Raw genomic sequence first — 18,393 nt, 5'->3', positions numbered from 1 at the left:
AGCAAGCAGTTTACCTGTTCATAGGTCTCTTCAGGGAAATCAACTCCGTATTCTTTCAAAACGTATATAATATCACGCAAGGGCTCAAACATTTGGTCTGTGCCAGCATCCTGTTTCGCCTTGACTTCGTTAAGTACACCCATCACTCTCAGCAACCCTTCATAATCATCTTCGCCTAACTCTACTGATAATTCCTTTGTAGCATACGCTATAAATTTCTCCAGGTCATCCAAACTAAAATTATTGAATTCTGATATATTTGTTATTAGACAAATATTGTGTAAATAAATATTAAAGTAGCTATTACTAGGTATAGATGAATACGATTTTATTTCTGTACTTGCCTGGTTTGCACGTGATCTTTTAGATTCTGTTTATACAAGTTACTCCACTTGCAAATGATGTTCATGATCGCTTGGTTGAGCCGCTTCAGGTCTAATTTCAACCACCCATTACATAAGTAGTCTGAGGGCAGTGCATGCACTTCATCGTATAGCGAGTTGTACTTATCGATCTGTAGTTGCAAAAAAGTACATTATTTTAATGTTCCTCATTAGGCATATAAGTATTCTGTAATCGGAACACAAGGCAGGTCATTTTATTGTGAGAAATACAAAATATGTTAAAACGTAACAAAATAATCAACGTGCATACTCATAAATATTGTATAAAGTTACAAACTTGAGCATTTACCTCTTTTTGGTATTGTTCAAGCGTCGGTTTACCTTCCGGTGGATCGACACCATTCTCATATCTATATTTATCAAATTCCTCGGGAGGAATAACACGGCCATATTTAAGAAATCCTGCTAATACTTCCTGTCTGTCTTCCATCCATAAGGGTGTGTATTTTTCATATTTCTGGTAAAAGAAAAAACCTATATTATTTGACTCTTTTTCATCAAAATGTATAGAAATTGTTACTTACCGAAGCATATTGTACAACATCATTAATACTGTTTTCCACTCTCTTCAAAATATCGTGATACAGATCAATCATTGCATCCTCCTGTGCAATATCATCTGTAAACAAAATTTAATTCAATCGCAGCAAGAGGATAAGAAGTGAAGCATATATAATTTAATATGTAATTAATTAATACCTTCATATGTAGCAATCGGGACTATAGGATCAATCCTCGGAAACATTGTAGCTTGTAGGAACATATCTTTCATCATTTCTTTAAGAGTATCATAAAGGCCACCAGGGTCGTCAAGGTCCAAGGATGGCGAGAAGTAAATATCTAGTAATTTACAACAGTAAATAGTTAGTACAACTGTAATAAAAGTAAGTCTGGTAGAGTTTATTTAAAATTGTTAATACCTGGGTCTTTGAGTTCTGCTATGATCTCCATAAATGCTACTCTTGGTCCCTTTTCTAGATCCGTTTGTTTCTCAAACAAATCTAAACTTGATTGTATAGCTTTCATAACTTGACGAGACACCTAAAGTTGTTGTGTATAAATAAATATCAGTAGATATTATAAACACATACAAAACAAGGAGTATTACAAGTTCACATTACTAAAAGATACCAAATTCAGACGCAATTTTGTTAAGTGAATCTAAAAAGGACCTAACATTAAACAAAATAACTTACAAGTGAGTCAACATATTTCACGTAAGCTGGCCAGCGTGCCTGTCTAAACGCTTCTTCCTCCATTTCGATTCGCTCTGCTTCGATGTCAGCGAGTTCTTCAGGGTCTAATTCCTCCTCAACTTCTTCAGCTGGTGAATCTACTTCATCGCCTACAGTAAGTAATGGTGTGACTTGATTTTATTATTTAATATATGCTTAAGGAATAATTGGATAAGTTGTTACAAATTCACTCAAAATAAATATAGTAAATAACGTGTAGTTGATATTCAATCACATTATGTAATTTATTGAACTTATTTTGTTTAATTGATATTTTAAAACGTTCGTTGTAAAATACCTGCATCTCTACGCGCTTGCCGTTCCTGTTTCTCAGCTTCTTTAGCTTCTCTCTTCAATCGTCTGGCCTCTCGTCTCTCGAACTTTGCTTGAGCAATCTCAGCCTTTTCTCTCTCTCTTTCTTCTCTCGCTAAACGTTTTTCTTCTCGACGTTGAGCGATTTCTTGTAACTTCTTAGCACGCATCGCTTTTTCCTCTTCATCGAGAGTAGCTTCATCAACTTCTTCTAATTCTTCCTCTTCTTCGTCGGACTGCAAAATGTTAGCAATTATTACTACCACATATTCCAATCCATAGCAATCTTTCGTTGATATGATGTAGTAATTACCTCCTCTTCATCTTTGATGTTAAAGAACAGCTTATAATTATGTTCCAATATGCGTTCAAAGTCTGAATGGCTTTGAAGAATTTTGTTACGCCTGAAAATTTAAAATTATATTTAATTTAAATACCATTATTAGAAATATAAACAAAAGTATTATATAAAGTAACCTCTCTGCAAATCTTGGACGTCGTTCGTTAACAGCTAAAAGTTCCATCTTTTCTGGATTTTCCTTGCGATTATGAAGCGGCTTATTGCCCCATTCGGCAATATCATAGAGACCTTGTTTAACGTTATTCTGAGCCGTCAGTACTCTTTCTTGTAGTGTATTTATAGCAGCATACACTTCCGCCATCCAGTCAGTAACTGAGTTTAACAATTATTATAACAAATTAGATGATCAATCTTAATTAAAAATATCAAAATACGCAACAAAATAAAACTTACAGTCATCATTCCAAGTGAGTTCCTCGACGCCCCTGCCAAGTAAATTATCGATGGCAGATATCTCTTTTTCAATAAGTGCCACCTCGGTCTCGTGGCTGCCTTCACGAATTGCATTGTACCATGATATTGCGCGATTCAAACGGTTCATGTCATACTGCATTGTAAAGTATAAATCAAATTATTTTAATTCCATGAAGCTCGATCTTTATACGAAATAAAGTATCGTTAAATATTTGCACTTCATTTACCTGCAATTTCTCATTACGAGCGTACAATTCCTGTCCTTCTGGTGGAATTCCTTGCTTATCCAAGTATTTCATGTAGCGTATCTCGCGCAATAACATCACTAGCTGTAAATTAAAATAATAAAAATTATTAATAACAAAATTTAAGATGATATCGAATGATATACAAATTCTCGATGAATGTACGTAATATTTACCTCTGGACTAAAATTGTTTCGTACGAATGGAGGATCCCTATAGATAAGGTTCTTAGCGAGGTGTAATTTGCAGATATTGGGTACCGTGGCGCACCACTGCTTGAACTGGCGATCTTCGAGCATATTGAGAAAACCTAGCATCTCGTTGTGTTTCTGTTTCATGTATAAGGCGTTCTCTGATTCTATTATACTGTAAATAAATAGCCGTTGGTGTTAAACGTTGTGGAAATATTCACTCAGAAAAGTTCAAAAGAAGGTTTAAGACAAGTTTATTCGTTATATAATTGCATTGTATGCAGATAATACTCTTGTCCATCGAAAAAGAGAGTGGGTGCTATTCACTGCAAGCTGTTTATTCTATTTGTTTTTATTTAAAGTAATTAAATTTAAAAACATACGGATCTTCAAATAGTATAAAATCTTCCATGGGAGCTTGAATCCTCCTGCGCAACTTATGTATCCACCAAATCATTCCTGCCACCGGCGGAAGATAGGGATCGACCATTGGTCTCTCTGGACCTTTCGTTAGTTTCTAAAAGGCCAGATATATCACTTATTATTTTTTTATAAATAAATATCTATACGAATAATCTCTACATCTTGGAAGAAATGAACTAACCGACATTTCTTCATCGTATATTTCCTTTACGGAATCCAGGTTAGAATGCATCATATCCAACAATTTTGGTAACTTTGGTTTGAGTTCCTCCTTTATTATTGGTCGGTGGAACAAGTCTCCGATGATTTGGAAGAACTACAAAAAATATAATGTAAATAAATTCATTTAATTTATAACTTACTGTTAAAGTTAAATCGTTCGTAAGAGCATTCAATAACTATCATTTTACTTCTTATACGTAATTCTTGAGTGAGTAAATTGAGTGATAAAACAAAAAAAAATGTAAGTAGCTTGCCTTAAAGAAGTGTTCCATATTATGGCATTCATCCAAACCCTGTGAAAAGAGCGAAGCGAGTCTCCTATCCACATCTTCGAGAACACCCACATGTTTGTGATAGTCAGGAATGAAAGAATTGTCTTCAGGATCAGCTGGGTCGTATGTTATGTTTCCAAGATTTTGATAGATCAGTGTATATTCCTCTAAAACCTACAAGCAGGTCAATATAATGAAAACGAGTCATGCGGTGAACGTAATCTACGTTACCATAAAGCACCAGCATCGTTTCCGTACCTTCATACACTCCGTGCTCAGTATTTTACCCCGCAGGCCACAAAACTCCACCTTCTCTAATTTTAATATCTCAACAGTTGCTTCCAAAAGGTCTTCGATCATTTTGAGTCGTTTCATATAAACATTGAAGCGCATAAAAACACGATCGAAATCGAACGACCATCGCACCGGCAGAACACCAGGTGGGAAGAAAGTGTGGACTTTGTCCCGATTCATTTCATATGTAGCACTACAACATGAGAAATATTCATTATTATAGTCATTTTGATTTATTTTACTAAGTAATTGTAGAGCTGGAAAGGATATTTTAACTGATTTCCTAAAGAATACCTTACACCAAGCTTACTTACATGAAGTGGTTCAAAATATTCATAGCCTTTCTCAGTTTCATTAGCTGTTCATCAGGTTCGCCTTGGAATATCGAAGGAGGATCAATGGAATTCGTGCATTGTTGAATAACCAAATTGCATACTTCACGCAAAAGTGCTAAAATATTTTACTACATTTTAATATCTGTTTTAATGGACTCAAGGAATATTTTTTAATTTCCTTTTTAAGTTATCTTCTAACTTACGTATTAATTTTTCGACGTTACAGTAGTACCTCGATAGTCCCCACAACATTCCAATACAGTGAAACATTGGCCTTATCAAAAGTTTTGCATCCGAAAAGTCAGTACCTTCGAAGTTTTCGAAATGCTGCAGCAGTGGCTTCTGATACACGTAGATGTCGCGACACTCAACAATAGCTATCAATAAGAATATTAATAAAAGATTTGGTTTGGTAAAACCTTAAATATAAGTTATTGATAAAGAAAAATAGACCGTCTGGGATTTAGACTTCCAAATTTTTAGATTTCAAAAGTTTCAGTATCTATGTCAAGTTTATTATTATCTTCAACAGGCTAATGATGTACTCACATGCAACGACATTAGTCAACATGGTCTTGAAGCAGCTCAAATATACACTTCGAGTGGCTTCTAGGTAGTGAGCCATCCTTTTGACCCGAGGATCTCGCAGCTGAGAGTAAATACCTTCGAGATTGCGCAATCGATTTGCGTAGAAGTCGATATCCGCACTCGGCAGAGGAAATTTAGTTCGTTTAAACGCTAATAAAAACGATTTTATTAGTAAAACATCTTTACTCTTCGCTAAGTTATTTAAAATGAAAATTCATGGTATTTTACATGATTACGTGTATACTTTATAGTTCTACATATGTATAAATGTTGTCACCTATATAAGAATCCTCTTGCAGCAAATCGTGAACCTGCTGCGCCCATTTTATGATAGCTCCTTCTATGTTAGTCTTCAAATACAGATCAACATCTTCGGAATCACTAAAATTGTAAATGGAATAGACCGTTACATTATTTCTATTTTCATATCTACTCGTAAGTAGCAAATAAGTATTTTATTCAACCCAAATAGGATATGAAACTGAAATGGATTTTTTTCAGGTTCCTTATGTGTCACCTTTCTCTCAGTCGGGCTTCTGCGTGGTAAATGTTTTCGACTCCATCCGGCATTGGTAACATCACCTGACTGGACATTTCACCTTTAAGCTGAAAATTCAATTATAAATCTTGCATTGCTTGCACCTCCTTGCTAACTAACTACTTTACTACTACTATTATTTCAAATTCAATGAATTACTACCATCAATTTTAATAAATTTATAAAGTACTTTTACCAAACCTTACCTTCATTACTCTACCTTAATAATTTCCATCTTGATGTTTTAGCTTGGAATTTTAGCATCATAATAATTACATTATCCTACAATATACATTACTGATGGCATACCTGATGCATCAAGTTCCTTAAGTCGTTGATGTGCCGTCTCATGTCATTCTGCACTATCTTCGGCCAGCCCCTTTGGTTCTCAGGGTTGCACAGCAAGGGACCAATGACCTCGTCCGCCATCACGCTCAGATCCATTAACACATTACCAGAAATTTCGCCTATCGTTATCACCTGGATAAAGGCTTATCGGTAATTGCTTAAGGCCTTTATTAATTTACAATTATTAAAGAAGAAAACATGACATAATTTTCAAATTTTGCTAGGACAATATTTTTTTAATTTTCTACCATGATTGTTTGTTCGATAAATTAATTCACCATTGCATAATAATTATATTTACGAACAATTTTAATGTTAGTCTTACCTTACGAAAGTTAGCTTGCGTTATTCTTTCATCTGTATTTCTTAGAAAGTACACCATTTTGCCTCTGCTTACTGGCGGGAAATTGGTAGCACAAGTTAACAGACCGGCGGTATTCATACGGAATACAATAATGTCGTACTTAGGCATATCAAAGAATCTGAATAAAATGTGCTGTAAAAAATTGATGAACGAACAAATGTTATTAATTCAATAAAAAGAAGTAATCATCAAACTGTACTAATGCGTAAATAATTTCTTGGCGCTTTTTAAAACGCTTTTATTAGCTTGGGTTGTATGTATGTATGTATGTATGTACGTAACAGAGTAACGGAATCTTTAAACCCGATTTCTATCCACTTTGAACGTTCAGGTTAATTCAAAATTTTGAAAAATTATAAAAAACCGATGACAATACACGATTTTAATAATTTTGTACCATTGTCCTTATCAACATCCTCAGGATTAATAATTTTCGAGGCGAGAGCAAGCGCCTTAGAGAAACTTCAAGCAAAGTTACTAGATTGATTTTTAGTTTTGAAAAATAATAATGTTATTTCCCTATAACTCAAATGTGCTGAAACATATCTATAATGCCATCTTGTAGAATGATTTTTAGGATTCCGTACTCAAGGGTAAAACGAAACCCTCCGCTGTCTGTTCGTGAGTCACAGGGCTTTATCTCTTAAACCGTAATAGATAGACACTTGTTTTTTTTATAGACGATGCATAATGATGGTCGCTATAACAACAAATACTAAAAATTAATAAAATAAATATAGTTCAAAAACTAAAAAACACGCTTTTATGATGAAATCAACTAAAAAGTAGAAAATAATTGTCAATCTAGGAATAAATTAAGGAACAGTAAATAGTATAATTGTGGAAAAAGTGTGGGGTGCTTTTCGAAAACTGCTAAGTGGAGCACCCCACGCTTTTTTCACAATATATAATACCGCCACTATTGCTGAAAACTTTTGGATACATAGAATTGGTAGATACTCCTGAGCTCTACACTCCATATCCCTAAGGTCAATTGTTCAGTCATGTATATTTATATGTATAATTTTCAAAGTAAGTAAAAATTACCCTTTCGTCGCCAGTAATGAATTTCGCCCATTTATCCAGTTTTTGCTTTAAAGATTTCAATAAGTAGTCGCACATAAATTCTAAGCGAGTGTCTACATCCTCTTTCTGTAACAAGATAAACAATTTAGACAAAAAAATATTCGAATAAACAACACGCTTGAGATAATCCAATTTGAATAATCTTGTAAGCTTGGTTGGTTAAAACTGCTAGTCCGCTCTGAATATAGAAATGAATCGCCTCGCTATAGCTAAAACAGTAGGTATCGCTGGTAATAAAAGGTAGGAAATATGTGATACGAATAAAGATTGATCTTTTTATTCCTTGATCTTACTATGTGTAGTATTGGTGATAGCGATGACGATAAATTATTATCTATAACCATTCTATATTACATACTGCGATTACTTATCCCTCCAGTAGTTAGCGGCAATTAGGAAAAAAATATATAATCATACTCACATCACCCATTGTCCTTTATTATTTATTAGTTACTCTAACGTAAACATAAACAGTTGCAGACAAATAATAAAAACTTTAGTTTTTATGTAATGTATGGACATTCCATCATTATGAAAATTCTCAAATTTTTTTCTGTTGTCATAACAACACAGTTTAATTTCAAATTTCGAACAGTGGTGTAAACCGGAAGTAATTATTAAGTACACGTACCAGCTGCGTATATACGATTAAAATAAAATACACTTTAAACTAAATCAAATATTTAGTTTTTAAAACTGCTTCGATGTTTATAAAATAATACTTAGATACAAATTTTTTCATCAATACAAAATTCATGGCGATCTACAACACAACACCGTGTCTGACGAAACATTAAAAATCTGTCAAATTGACATTTGACAACCTTCGTCAATTTTACGCGCCAAAACTAATCTTGTTTCTTGTTGTTCCATAAATTAAAAATTCAACATTCTTGTAGAATTTATCTACTTTGTGAAAATATATTCAAATATTATTGGAACAACTAAGGTAACTTTGTAGAAATGGAAGGTTTCGATGATCCAGGAGTATTTTTCTCCGATAATTTTGGAGTAGAGGAGAACGAATCTCAAGATCAAGTTAACCTTCAAGCTGTGAAAAAGAAATTCAAAGAATTTATTCGTCAATTTCATACGGGGAATTTCAATTTCAAATACAGGTAAATATCTTAAATGTTTTCATTGTAAGCTTGGCGTTGTTATTTTAAAAAGTAATGTATTATGACTATTTATGACTATCAAAACTAAGTAGTAGATCTGGTATAATACCTATTCACTGTTTCATTACAATATGATATGTTTCTGCTTTCAGAGATGCATTAAAACGTAATTACAACTTGAATCAATATTGGGTTGATATAAACATTGAAGATTTATCGAGTTTTGACGAAGTTTTAGCTGAGAAGTTGTATAAGAAGCCTACAGAACATTTACCTATACTAGAAGAAGCTGCTAAAGAGGTTCTGTAACATTCAATATAAACTATGTGTGTGACTAATGAACAGTGGTAACTTTATTGTTACTGTTTATTATGTGTTTATTTTATAAAACTGATTTGTTGAAGTCCAAAAATAAAATTATACGAAAAAATTATTAATTTTATGGGTAGTTGCTAAAATCTCAATTGGTTCTCAGTTGGCAGATGAGCTGACTGCACCAAGACCGGAAGGAGAAGAGAAAGTTGAGGATATTCAGGTTTTGCTGACATCAGATGCACATGCCTCAAACTTGAGGGAACTAAAAGTAAGTATACTTTTTGAAGCTAAGATTTGGAGCTCATCAAATTATTTGTTTACTATATTATGTTCAATAAGATGTTTCATAATTGAAATAAGCATTGTCAGTGCCTTTGTACAAAGGTTTTCTTTGTTATCCTTTACCTCTGTTGCATATTTTTGTGTAAAAAAAATATGTAGATATCATCATCAATATCATATGAATGATGATGAATTAAATCATTTCAGTCAGAAACAGTGTCGAGGCTGGTTAAGATACCAGGCATAGTGATATCTGCATCAGGGATAAAGGCGAAGGCTACTAAAATATCAATCCAGTGTCGTTCGTGCAGGAATGTTATCCCCAATTTACCAGTAAAACCTGGCCTCGAAGGTTATGTTATGCCAAGGAAGTGTAACACGTAAGTAATTCTTTTTTTCATGGCTTTTTATATAAGGGAACGTACCCATACTACGTGACCCATTTAGGGGAGGGAGGGAGGTCTTTAAAATGTCACGCTAAGTCACAGGAGCAGGGGGAGGGGGGGGCTTAGATTTTTGTCACGTAGTACAATTCATCGAGAGAAATCTCGCAAGCAAGCAAGTCGACGAGAATCCGTGCTACAGGCGTATACAATAACGTCGTTGTACGATCGGCTGCTTTTGCTCGTCGCGCCGGCTCAGGACATAGTTCCCGTTTTTTTTTTTGCTCGTCGCGCCATTTCATAACACGTTTAAGGCATACCTAATCCCAAATTTACCTAGTACAACCCATCTCTAATACTACGTAACTATTTAAGGAGGGAGGGGGGGGGTCTTAGCATATACTACGGGTGGTCACAGGAGGGGGGGGGAGGGGTCGAAAAATATTAAAAAATTGGTCACATAGTATGGGTACGTTCCCTAACCAGTTCAAGAAAAGAAATCAAATAATTGCAACACTAGACAAACTTCTAATGCATCAGTAAACTTTAGTAATTGTTTTTAAGAGTCAACTCAAATGGAAGCTTCCTCCATATTTTGCCTGTGCATGGTAAAATGTTAAAAGAACGAGCTTAAAAAATGTATTTAATTTCAGTGAACAAGCTGGCCGTCCAAAATGTCCATTGGATCCATACTTCATTATTCCAGATAAATGTAAATGCATAGATTATCAGGTATGAGTTATGATATCCTTTAAAACACAATATTTGATGTGTGAATATATATTAATTATGTAGTTTTATAATAATCTTAGTTGGCAATTTTATATCTTGTGATCCAAATTATTATATTTTATTCAGGTACTGAAACTGCAAGAAGCCCCAGAGTCCATTCCCCAAGGTGAAATGCCACGTCACCTCACAGTGTACTGTGAACGCGTGTTGTGCGAGCGAGTAGCGCCGGGTGCCAGGGTCACTGTACTGGGCATCTACTCTATTAAAAAGATTGCTAAGATTGGGGTATGTGAAACACTAAACAAATTTTATTATTTTATTATGCATTTATTATATTCATGAGTATGAGCAATTAAAGGTAATAGAACTCTTTAATGTTTGCCTCTAGAGCTCTCAGCTTTTACTTTTTAACAGCAGTGTTACGTTACAAGTGTAGTATGGCATTTCAATTTAGTCCTCACGGGTAGCAATGCATCAGTTGCCAACCTGAGTTAGGAGTCTAATCCTATTTGAAGTTGATAATATAGAAGTTCATGGGCAGCAGTAGCCACTTAAGATTAAATGTAAACTTGTTAGCTACTCCTATACAAAAAAATGCGCAATTTTGAAATAGTACATTTCATGCATAATCAATATTATTCGACATAAACAGACTATTGTGGCGCATTAATACAAACAAATATTGATGTTAATGTATTGTTCCAGAGGGAGGGCCGCGACAAGGGCTCCGTGGGCGTGCGGTCGTCGTACGTGCGCGCGGTGGGGCTGGCGGCCGAGGAGGGCGTGACGGGCGGGCTGCGGCCCTTCACGGCCGACGAGGAGGAGCAGTTCCGCCGCCTCGCCGCCGCGCCCGATGTCTACGAGCGCGTCGCCAGCTCGATAGCCCCCAGCGTGTTCGGCGCTGTCGATATGAAGAAGGCTATCGCTTGCTTGCTGTTTGGAGGTTTGTACCCGAGTCGCTAAATTGTGACCTGATAAATTTTACAGTTAAGAATGGTGCAAATTAGAGAATGGGTAATGTAATGACATAAGTTAGCCTCCAAAAAAGTGAATTAATCAGAATATGGGAAACTTAACTTATACTGACTCGTTGAAAATATCCTCAATTACTGAGCTTAAGATATGTGATTATAGGAAATTCCACCTACAACAAAGTTTTCAGCAATAACTATCATTGGGTTTTATGGCATAGTGAGTATCTCAAAAATAACAATAATAAAAATAGAATATTAAAAATATTTTAAAAAAAAGCAAAGAACTATAACTTATTTTTTATAATTTTTACTATAGGATCACGCAAGCGCCTCCCTGATGGTTTGACACGTCGTGGAGATATCAACATATTGCTCCTGGGTGATCCTGGTACAGCCAAGTCCCAATTGTTGAAATTCGTAGAGAAAGTAGCCCCAATTGGTGTGTACACGTCAGGCAAAGGTTCCAGTGCTGCTGGGCTCACTGCCTCTGTAATTCGTGATCCTGGAACTGTAAGTATATATACAGTAGTTACATCTTACAATTATATATTATAATATAAAAAGGAATAGTCCTCTTATGTACTTACTAGTAGTATATTATTGTTTTATAAATATGGTTTATGCAATGTTAGAGCCATTATAGATCAAATTCATAATTAATTTATTATTCTGACATGTTCGGTATTTAAAACAGCATATAATTTATAATACGAAATAAAGATTTGAAAAAAATAAGATCAAAATAATTTGGCAATGTAAAATCGAGTGATTTTCAATCCTATTGATTAAGAACTCCAATTATTTTATTAATATGTTGTGAACAGCGCAACTTCGTGATGGAGGGCGGTGCGATGGTGCTCGCGGACGGCGGTGTGGTGTGCATCGACGAGTTCGATAAGATGAGGGAAGACGACCGCGTGGCCATCCATGAGGCTATGGAACAGCAGACAATCTCCATTGCCAAAGTATGTTCACATGTTACAATTTAACAGTATTTTATTGCCACAGTATCCACATAGATAATGTTCCAGAATGCTTGTGTTCTGGATGATGGGGCACTTAAAATAATGCATTAAGCTCAAAAATCATTAACTGCAAAGATTAATTACCTCGACATTATTGCTATGTTTAAGATGATCTAAAATAGAGCTATGATTGTGGAGGGTAAAGGGTTTGTTATTTATTGAAATGTATTTTTCTAGGCTGGTATAACAACGACTCTTAATTCCCGCTGCTCGGTGCTAGCAGCCGCAAATTCTGTGTTTGGACGCTGGGACGACACGAAGGCGGATGACAACATCGATTTCATGCCCACCATCCTCTCCAGATTCGACATGATCTTTATTGTGAAGGATGAACATGACCAGAATAAGGATATAGTGAGTTATTATTTTTACATACTAAATCATGGTGTATGGAAGTAAGAAATAAATGTGTTACAAAGTGGATTAACTTATATTGCTACTCTAAAATAATTCATTGTTAGAATTTGGTACTTCAAATTCTTTAATTTATTTTTTCCTAAGTAGTTCTAGTAGTTCTTAGTTTCCATCCTTAATCTTGAATACAAATTTATTACTTTTATTAATCTATTTGATTATTATCGTTTTAAGAATCAAATTGTGTGTATGTTTCGTATAATATTACGTGCATCGCCCATAGTTACACTGTTTTACACTATCTGCATTTAATTTCTTTAGTTTGGTATAATCCGCGCCATACTACTAGTCCGCTCTGAATAAACGAGTCGCGTCGAATAGAAAATTGTAGATATTAGCGGGTCGAAGGCAGCGCGGGACCCCTCCCGGCACCAGTCTGCTGCCTGCTCTCGCCCACGGGTACATAGCTGCGATAGTGTGCCCTTACGTTACGATGTATATGCTAACTAAACCTGCGCGCAACAACTTCAGAGCGGACTAGCAATGTGGCGCAGACTATAATCTATTAAAATGAAAATCCTCTAATCCCAGACCCTAGCGAAGCACATAATCTCAGTGCACATGGGCGGTAACAGCGCGGAGCGCGAGACGGCGGCGGGCGAGCTGCCGCTGGCGCTGCTGCGGCGCTACGCCGCGTACTGCCGCGCGCGCTGCGGCCCGCGCCTCGCGCCCGCCGCCGCCGAGCGCCTGCGCGCGAGATACGTGCTCATGCGCAGCGGCGCCTCCGCACACGAGCGCTCCGCTGACAAGCGCCTCTCTATACCTATCACTGTCAGGTAATGTCGTGATCGCTACACCAAACCCTTACTTATGCATTAACAATAAGGTCCTAGGATATAAAACTCCAGAAAGGTAAAAATGTCAGTAATGTATCAGGTATTCCCTGATAAAAAATAAAACTGACCATTCTGATCCATTATATTCTGCTAGCTGGGCAGCCTGGTAATAAGTAACCGGGGCCGATTACTTAGAAATCAGGTAATAGCTAACTCAGTATAACTATAATGCACCACAGTAACTTATTATACTATAGCGTCAAGTATTGCCAGTTAGTGAACTGTAAATACACAATATCACAAATTCTTATGATTTAACATAACTCTCGGTAGAACAACTGTCGCGCGGCACGGCACCCATCATGTAACGCCTCTCAAACCAATCATAAACATGGAATAATAACGCGTGTATTAAGCCAGCTCCACATTCTCGCGAGAACGCGAGAAAAACCCGATTCTATAGACTCAACATTCACGTTTCTCGTGCTTTTCTCCACGCCCTTTTCTACACGTGCCCGCTCTACATTCTCGCGAGAATATGGAGCGGGCTTTACAATTTTCTTATTTTAATGAATATACTATTGCAGGCAATTGGAAGCTATTGTCCGGATATCAGAATCGTTGGCTAAGATGCAGTTACAACCATTTGCGACTGAAGCACACGTGACCGAAGCTCTACGTTTATTCCAAGTTTCAACATTGGATGCTGCAATGACCGGTAGCTTATCAGGTAATTATTCTTTGGTTAAATGTCGCCAACTAGAATATTATATTAACAATCGTTATTACGATGTTTATACATTATATTTTTATCCACAGGTGCAGAAGGTTTCACAAGCGAGGAAGACCACGAAATGTTGTCTCGGATCGAAAAGCAACTAAAGCGCAGGTTCGCTGTAGGCTCGCAAGTTTCTGAACAGACCATCATTCAAGATTTTCTGCGGCAGAAGTACCCTGAAAGAGCTATCCTCAAAGTCATCCACACTATGATAAGACGAGGCGAACTGCAACATCGTTTACAGCGAAAAATGCTTTACCGACTATCCTGAACACTTCTATCATGCTATTATTACAGTATCTTGTGTGCTTAGATTGTAAGGATTATTTTTGTAAGTTTCTAAATAATAAACACATTTACGTTTTTAATCACTTTTAATTTTACTACAATTGAATGAAAACAATTATTATCATTAAATATCACGTCTTTTATGACTAGATTATTAATGGTCAGAAATCAGCATTTAAAACGCCGACTCGTGGCACTGGTAATCACAATAAAGCACAATTATCATAACATTAAGGAAATAAGCTAGAATAGTATTCATTTGTAGTTGTTATCAGTTTCACTGATCGTTAAGCTACAGTGATTACCTTAAGCATAAGAAAATAATATCTTAGATGCACATCTAATATCGTGGTGCGTAATGGGACATACCCAATAATTATTTAAAAGTTAGATGAATTAATCCTTAGACGTGTCGACGGTCTGCAGCTTGAATGGATACTCCGGGTGCTTCTCGACGCCTTTCCAAAATAAGAAATTAAATACACGACTGTCCTCCCCCTTGTCTAATTTTTTTAAACGATTTATTTCCGCTGGTAGCAATTCAAAGTCATATATATCCGAGTTCTCCTATAAACAAGTGGATACATGTAAGTTTACATTAAATATATAGGCAACATATTATTCATTTACTATATGTAAAATGGTTTATATCCATTTGAAACGAAAAAAGAATTTTAACGCCTACTATTTAAGAGCTTACACGCTAACACATTTTTTTAACCCTTGTACATGAGATGTTTAGATAAGAACGTTTTTCTGTAAAAGTAATTAAATGTTTTATTCCAAAAATATGTACCTTGAGCCTGTGATCACTGGTACTTTTCGGAATAACGATGACTTTCTGTTGCACCAAGAAGCGCAGTAGAACTTGCGCCGGCGTCTTTCCGTGATTCCTAGCTATATCCTTTACTTCTGGGTGACCTAATAAATCCGGAAAAACATCGGGGCTGAAATGGACATACAAAATTCCTCGTCTTAATTAAAGATCGGACTAAATGCAATAAAATAGCTAAATAGTGCATAACTAGTGATTTGAAAAAACAGGCGACATGTATTAAGGTATATTGCACATGCCGGGAAGGGCGTGAGTGGAGAAAGTCAAAATTTGATATCACAAAAGATCCAACTATGAATATTAATTGCAACAAACACTTTATAATTTAAAGATTTTGCTACAAATCCTATCGTTTCCGGATTGAAAAATTGAACCATATTCGTATTACTAATAATGTGCCGAAATTTCTTCAATTTAAAGTGCTAAAACCTTTTTAACATGCATGTTTTTTGTACTTTCTTGATGCATAAATAATAATTAATTATTAAATTAATAATTAACTGTAAAATATTGATCAAAAGTACTCGCGATTATTGCCGAAAATACTGGAATGTCGGTTATTGCGCCATAAATATTGATTACAAAAATGCAATTGCATGTAATCCGGTCATATGCAAACTAAATCTCATTAAAGGGACCTTACCTGTAATTATATTTATTGACAAAATGCTCTTTCGCTCCAGGGCTGCCTAGCGGTGCATATGCAGTCACCACAATTTCGTGTTCCATGCAAAACTTCCTCAGGTCCAACTGTTGGAAGTATGCATGTAGCTCCACTTGAAGCACCTGGGGCTTGATCGTGGCGGAGTTTATTATTTTCAATATCTGCGTTTCATTGAAGTTGGATAATCCTAAGTTGCGAATAAGGCCTTCTCTCTGACATTCTTCCATTGCCTTTGAAAAAAGTAATTGAAAATTAGACTGATGGAGTGACATGTTAATGATGACATGCTGACAAGCATTTAGATTTCCAAAAGATTTTTTCATGTACTACTAAAGCAAATAACTTAAAATTTACTTGATTTCCTAGATTATTGGTTGAGATATATTATGTTTAATAAGATATGAACTATGGTTTAAACAAGCGTTTCTGTATCAATTATCTACCGAACTACAGACCACTGGTCCGTAAGATGCAGCGGCAGTAGAAGTGGTCTGCGAAATTTTAAATAAAATTGTCGCATTACTAATGTAGTAAGTGGCGAAGTACTCGTAAGTGGACCTTTTCTTACAGTTTTTTTTAAACGACTTTAAAACTATTAAATACCTACAGAAAAAAATACTGTTTCATTTGTCGCTTCGTGATTCGTAACAAGACAAGAAAATGTGTTACACGTTCATTATGTTAAAAAGGTTAAGACCCCTTATCCCTACTCTTTTTAAATGGAGACCGGTAAACATCAATGAGACAGCTTATACGCACCTTCCACGTGCTAATGTGATCGGTCTCCATATCGATATCGTAGTCGCCGTTCTCCTTGACGAGCGGCGTGAGGGTGTCGGGGTCGCAGCGGAATCCAAAGGGCACGTGGATGAGGTACAGGTCCACGTAGTCCATCTGCAGGCGGCCCAGCTGCAGGTGCAAGAACCGCTTCACGTCCGCCGCGCGGTTGCCCACGTGTGGCAACTGGAATTATATTATATATTGTTCAGGTCATTATTGTTCATTTTAATCGATGATGCGTATTTTTTCTTTGTTTGAAAAAATATTGCGTTAATGCTAATGAAATGTCGTATAAGTAAATAATGTTAATCACTCTAGTTTGAAATTTTCTTGAAGACACTTATTTTGCGAACAATTTACTTTCGAAATTATCTGTGATATATTGGCACCATCAAGCTTAGTTTTGTTTAAGTTAAAGTGCACCCTTTAGCTAGGTATTTCCACTATAAACTTATGACTTCTGACCTTATGGTACCAAGTATTTAAAATTAATATTATTTTAAAAAATATTATAAACCAAGACAAACGCAAAGCAGACATTATCAAAAAAAATACGTATACGTATAAATATAAAAAAGGAATTACCTTAGTAGTAATAAATAAATCCTTTCTTGTTCCTTTCCCATCTTGAATCCAGCGTTTAATAGCATTTCCTATAGCCTCTTCGTTGTTGTAATTGAACGCTGTGTCTATATGACGATATCCCAAGTCTAGCGCCTTGTACACTGTGGTTTCTATTACTTCTGGTGGAGCCTGAGAAACGACGTTTAAATTTTTAATTTGTAATTGACTAGCTAAAAATTCTCAATAGACTAACCTGCCAAGTCCCCAATCCAAGAGTAGGCATCAAATCTTCGGTCTGCGAAAGTTTGGCGTACTTCATTATTCTCGTATTCAGGTGGTAACAACGAATTTTTATGCCCTTTCAATGACTCCCTTATAACCCGAAAGCACAGCTGATCTTCACCTGGATCGGCTTGCTTTAAAACTGACAGTCTTGATTTTTTGGCAAAGTTCCAATGCAATTCGGGATCAGATCAATCTGCGAAAAAGAATAAATTCAATATTTCATTAATATATTAAGAAGTAAAATAATGTAACCACGTTTTCTCGTTCCACCGTTCTTGATATGAATTATTGATTTTTGTGATGTAATGTATTCGATGATTTGAAAATTCGCGGCCATCTTCCGTTCGGAAATATAAACGAAACTATACCTAAGGGCTTCTAGGTTATCAATAGTAAAAAAGGCGTAACAAATAAATAAATAACACTAAAAACAATTATTATCAGACACACAATCGAATATTTCAGTTGCATAATACCTTCTCATATACGTACCTGTGTTAGGATTTGTGACTTGGATTCTTAAGACTTTGTTTTTAAGTAGTAAAAAA

General features: G+C 35.7%; 3 protein-coding genes across 3 annotated transcripts in view; 1 reads left to right on the top strand and 2 right to left on the bottom strand.

Annotated features, from left to right (window-relative positions):
• Positions 1-8,077, bottom strand: part of LOC140742865 (dynein beta chain, ciliary) — a 33,962-nt gene extending 25,885 nt beyond the window's left edge. Inside the window, exons 1-26 of the mRNA XM_073073904.1 lie at positions 8,054-8,077; positions 7,594-7,698; positions 6,508-6,678; positions 6,144-6,314; positions 5,814-5,902; positions 5,574-5,677; positions 5,258-5,446; positions 4,912-5,085; positions 4,688-4,823; positions 4,338-4,566; positions 4,062-4,253; positions 3,767-3,901; positions 3,546-3,679; positions 3,148-3,337; positions 2,954-3,055; positions 2,706-2,859; positions 2,429-2,624; positions 2,265-2,355; positions 1,938-2,187; positions 1,601-1,749; positions 1,325-1,445; positions 1,104-1,244; positions 929-1,023; positions 694-861; positions 345-514; positions 15-234 (exon numbers count right to left, since the gene is read on the bottom strand). Of these exons, the coding sequence (XP_072930005.1) occupies positions 15-234; positions 345-514; positions 694-861; positions 929-1,023; positions 1,104-1,244; positions 1,325-1,445; positions 1,601-1,749; positions 1,938-2,187; positions 2,265-2,355; positions 2,429-2,624; positions 2,706-2,859; positions 2,954-3,055; positions 3,148-3,337; positions 3,546-3,679; positions 3,767-3,901; positions 4,062-4,253; positions 4,338-4,566; positions 4,688-4,823; positions 4,912-5,085; positions 5,258-5,446; positions 5,574-5,677; positions 5,814-5,902; positions 6,144-6,314; positions 6,508-6,678; positions 7,594-7,698; positions 8,054-8,062 (3,885 nt within the window). The 5' untranslated portion in view covers positions 8,063-8,077. The remainder of the gene's footprint in view (positions 1-14; positions 235-344; positions 515-693; positions 862-928; positions 1,024-1,103; positions 1,245-1,324; positions 1,446-1,600; positions 1,750-1,937; positions 2,188-2,264; positions 2,356-2,428; positions 2,625-2,705; positions 2,860-2,953; positions 3,056-3,147; positions 3,338-3,545; positions 3,680-3,766; positions 3,902-4,061; positions 4,254-4,337; positions 4,567-4,687; positions 4,824-4,911; positions 5,086-5,257; positions 5,447-5,573; positions 5,678-5,813; positions 5,903-6,143; positions 6,315-6,507; positions 6,679-7,593; positions 7,699-8,053) is intronic.
• A 400-nt stretch (positions 8,078-8,477) lies between these two features.
• Mcm5 (Minichromosome maintenance 5) lies at positions 8,478-14,797 on the top strand. The gene is made up of 13 exons (XM_073073899.1): positions 8,478-8,750; positions 8,903-9,050; positions 9,226-9,333; positions 9,555-9,727; positions 10,384-10,462; positions 10,589-10,747; positions 11,168-11,405; positions 11,753-11,946; positions 12,261-12,401; positions 12,639-12,815; positions 13,407-13,651; positions 14,239-14,381; positions 14,471-14,797. The coding sequence occupies exons 1-13, from the start codon at positions 8,596-8,598 to the stop codon at positions 14,698-14,700; spliced, it is 2,190 nt and encodes a 729-aa protein (XP_072930000.1). The 5' UTR covers positions 8,478-8,595; the 3' UTR covers positions 14,701-14,797.
• Positions 14,785-18,190, bottom strand: LOC140742863 (1,5-anhydro-D-fructose reductase). Its single transcript, XM_073073901.1, has 6 exons — positions 17,814-18,190; positions 17,582-17,749; positions 16,976-17,179; positions 16,196-16,446; positions 15,514-15,664; positions 14,785-15,284 (listed from the first exon to the last, which is right to left on the bottom strand). Exons 1-6 carry the CDS (start codon positions 17,877-17,879, stop codon positions 15,114-15,116), a joined length of 1,011 nt encoding a protein of 336 aa, XP_072930002.1. The 5' UTR covers positions 17,880-18,190; the 3' UTR covers positions 14,785-15,113.
• Positions 18,191-18,393: the final 203 nt, after the last annotated feature.

Source organism: Epargyreus clarus, unplaced genomic scaffold (assembly GCF_041222505.1).
Source record: "Epargyreus clarus isolate Ecla_fem2 unplaced genomic scaffold, WU_Ecla_fem_2.2 ptg000006l, whole genome shotgun sequence".
Classification (NCBI taxonomy): domain Eukaryota; kingdom Metazoa; phylum Arthropoda; class Insecta; order Lepidoptera; family Hesperiidae; genus Epargyreus; species Epargyreus clarus.
The sequence above is the reverse complement of the archived record's forward strand: the minus strand, read 5'-3'. Positions and strand labels throughout refer to the sequence as shown.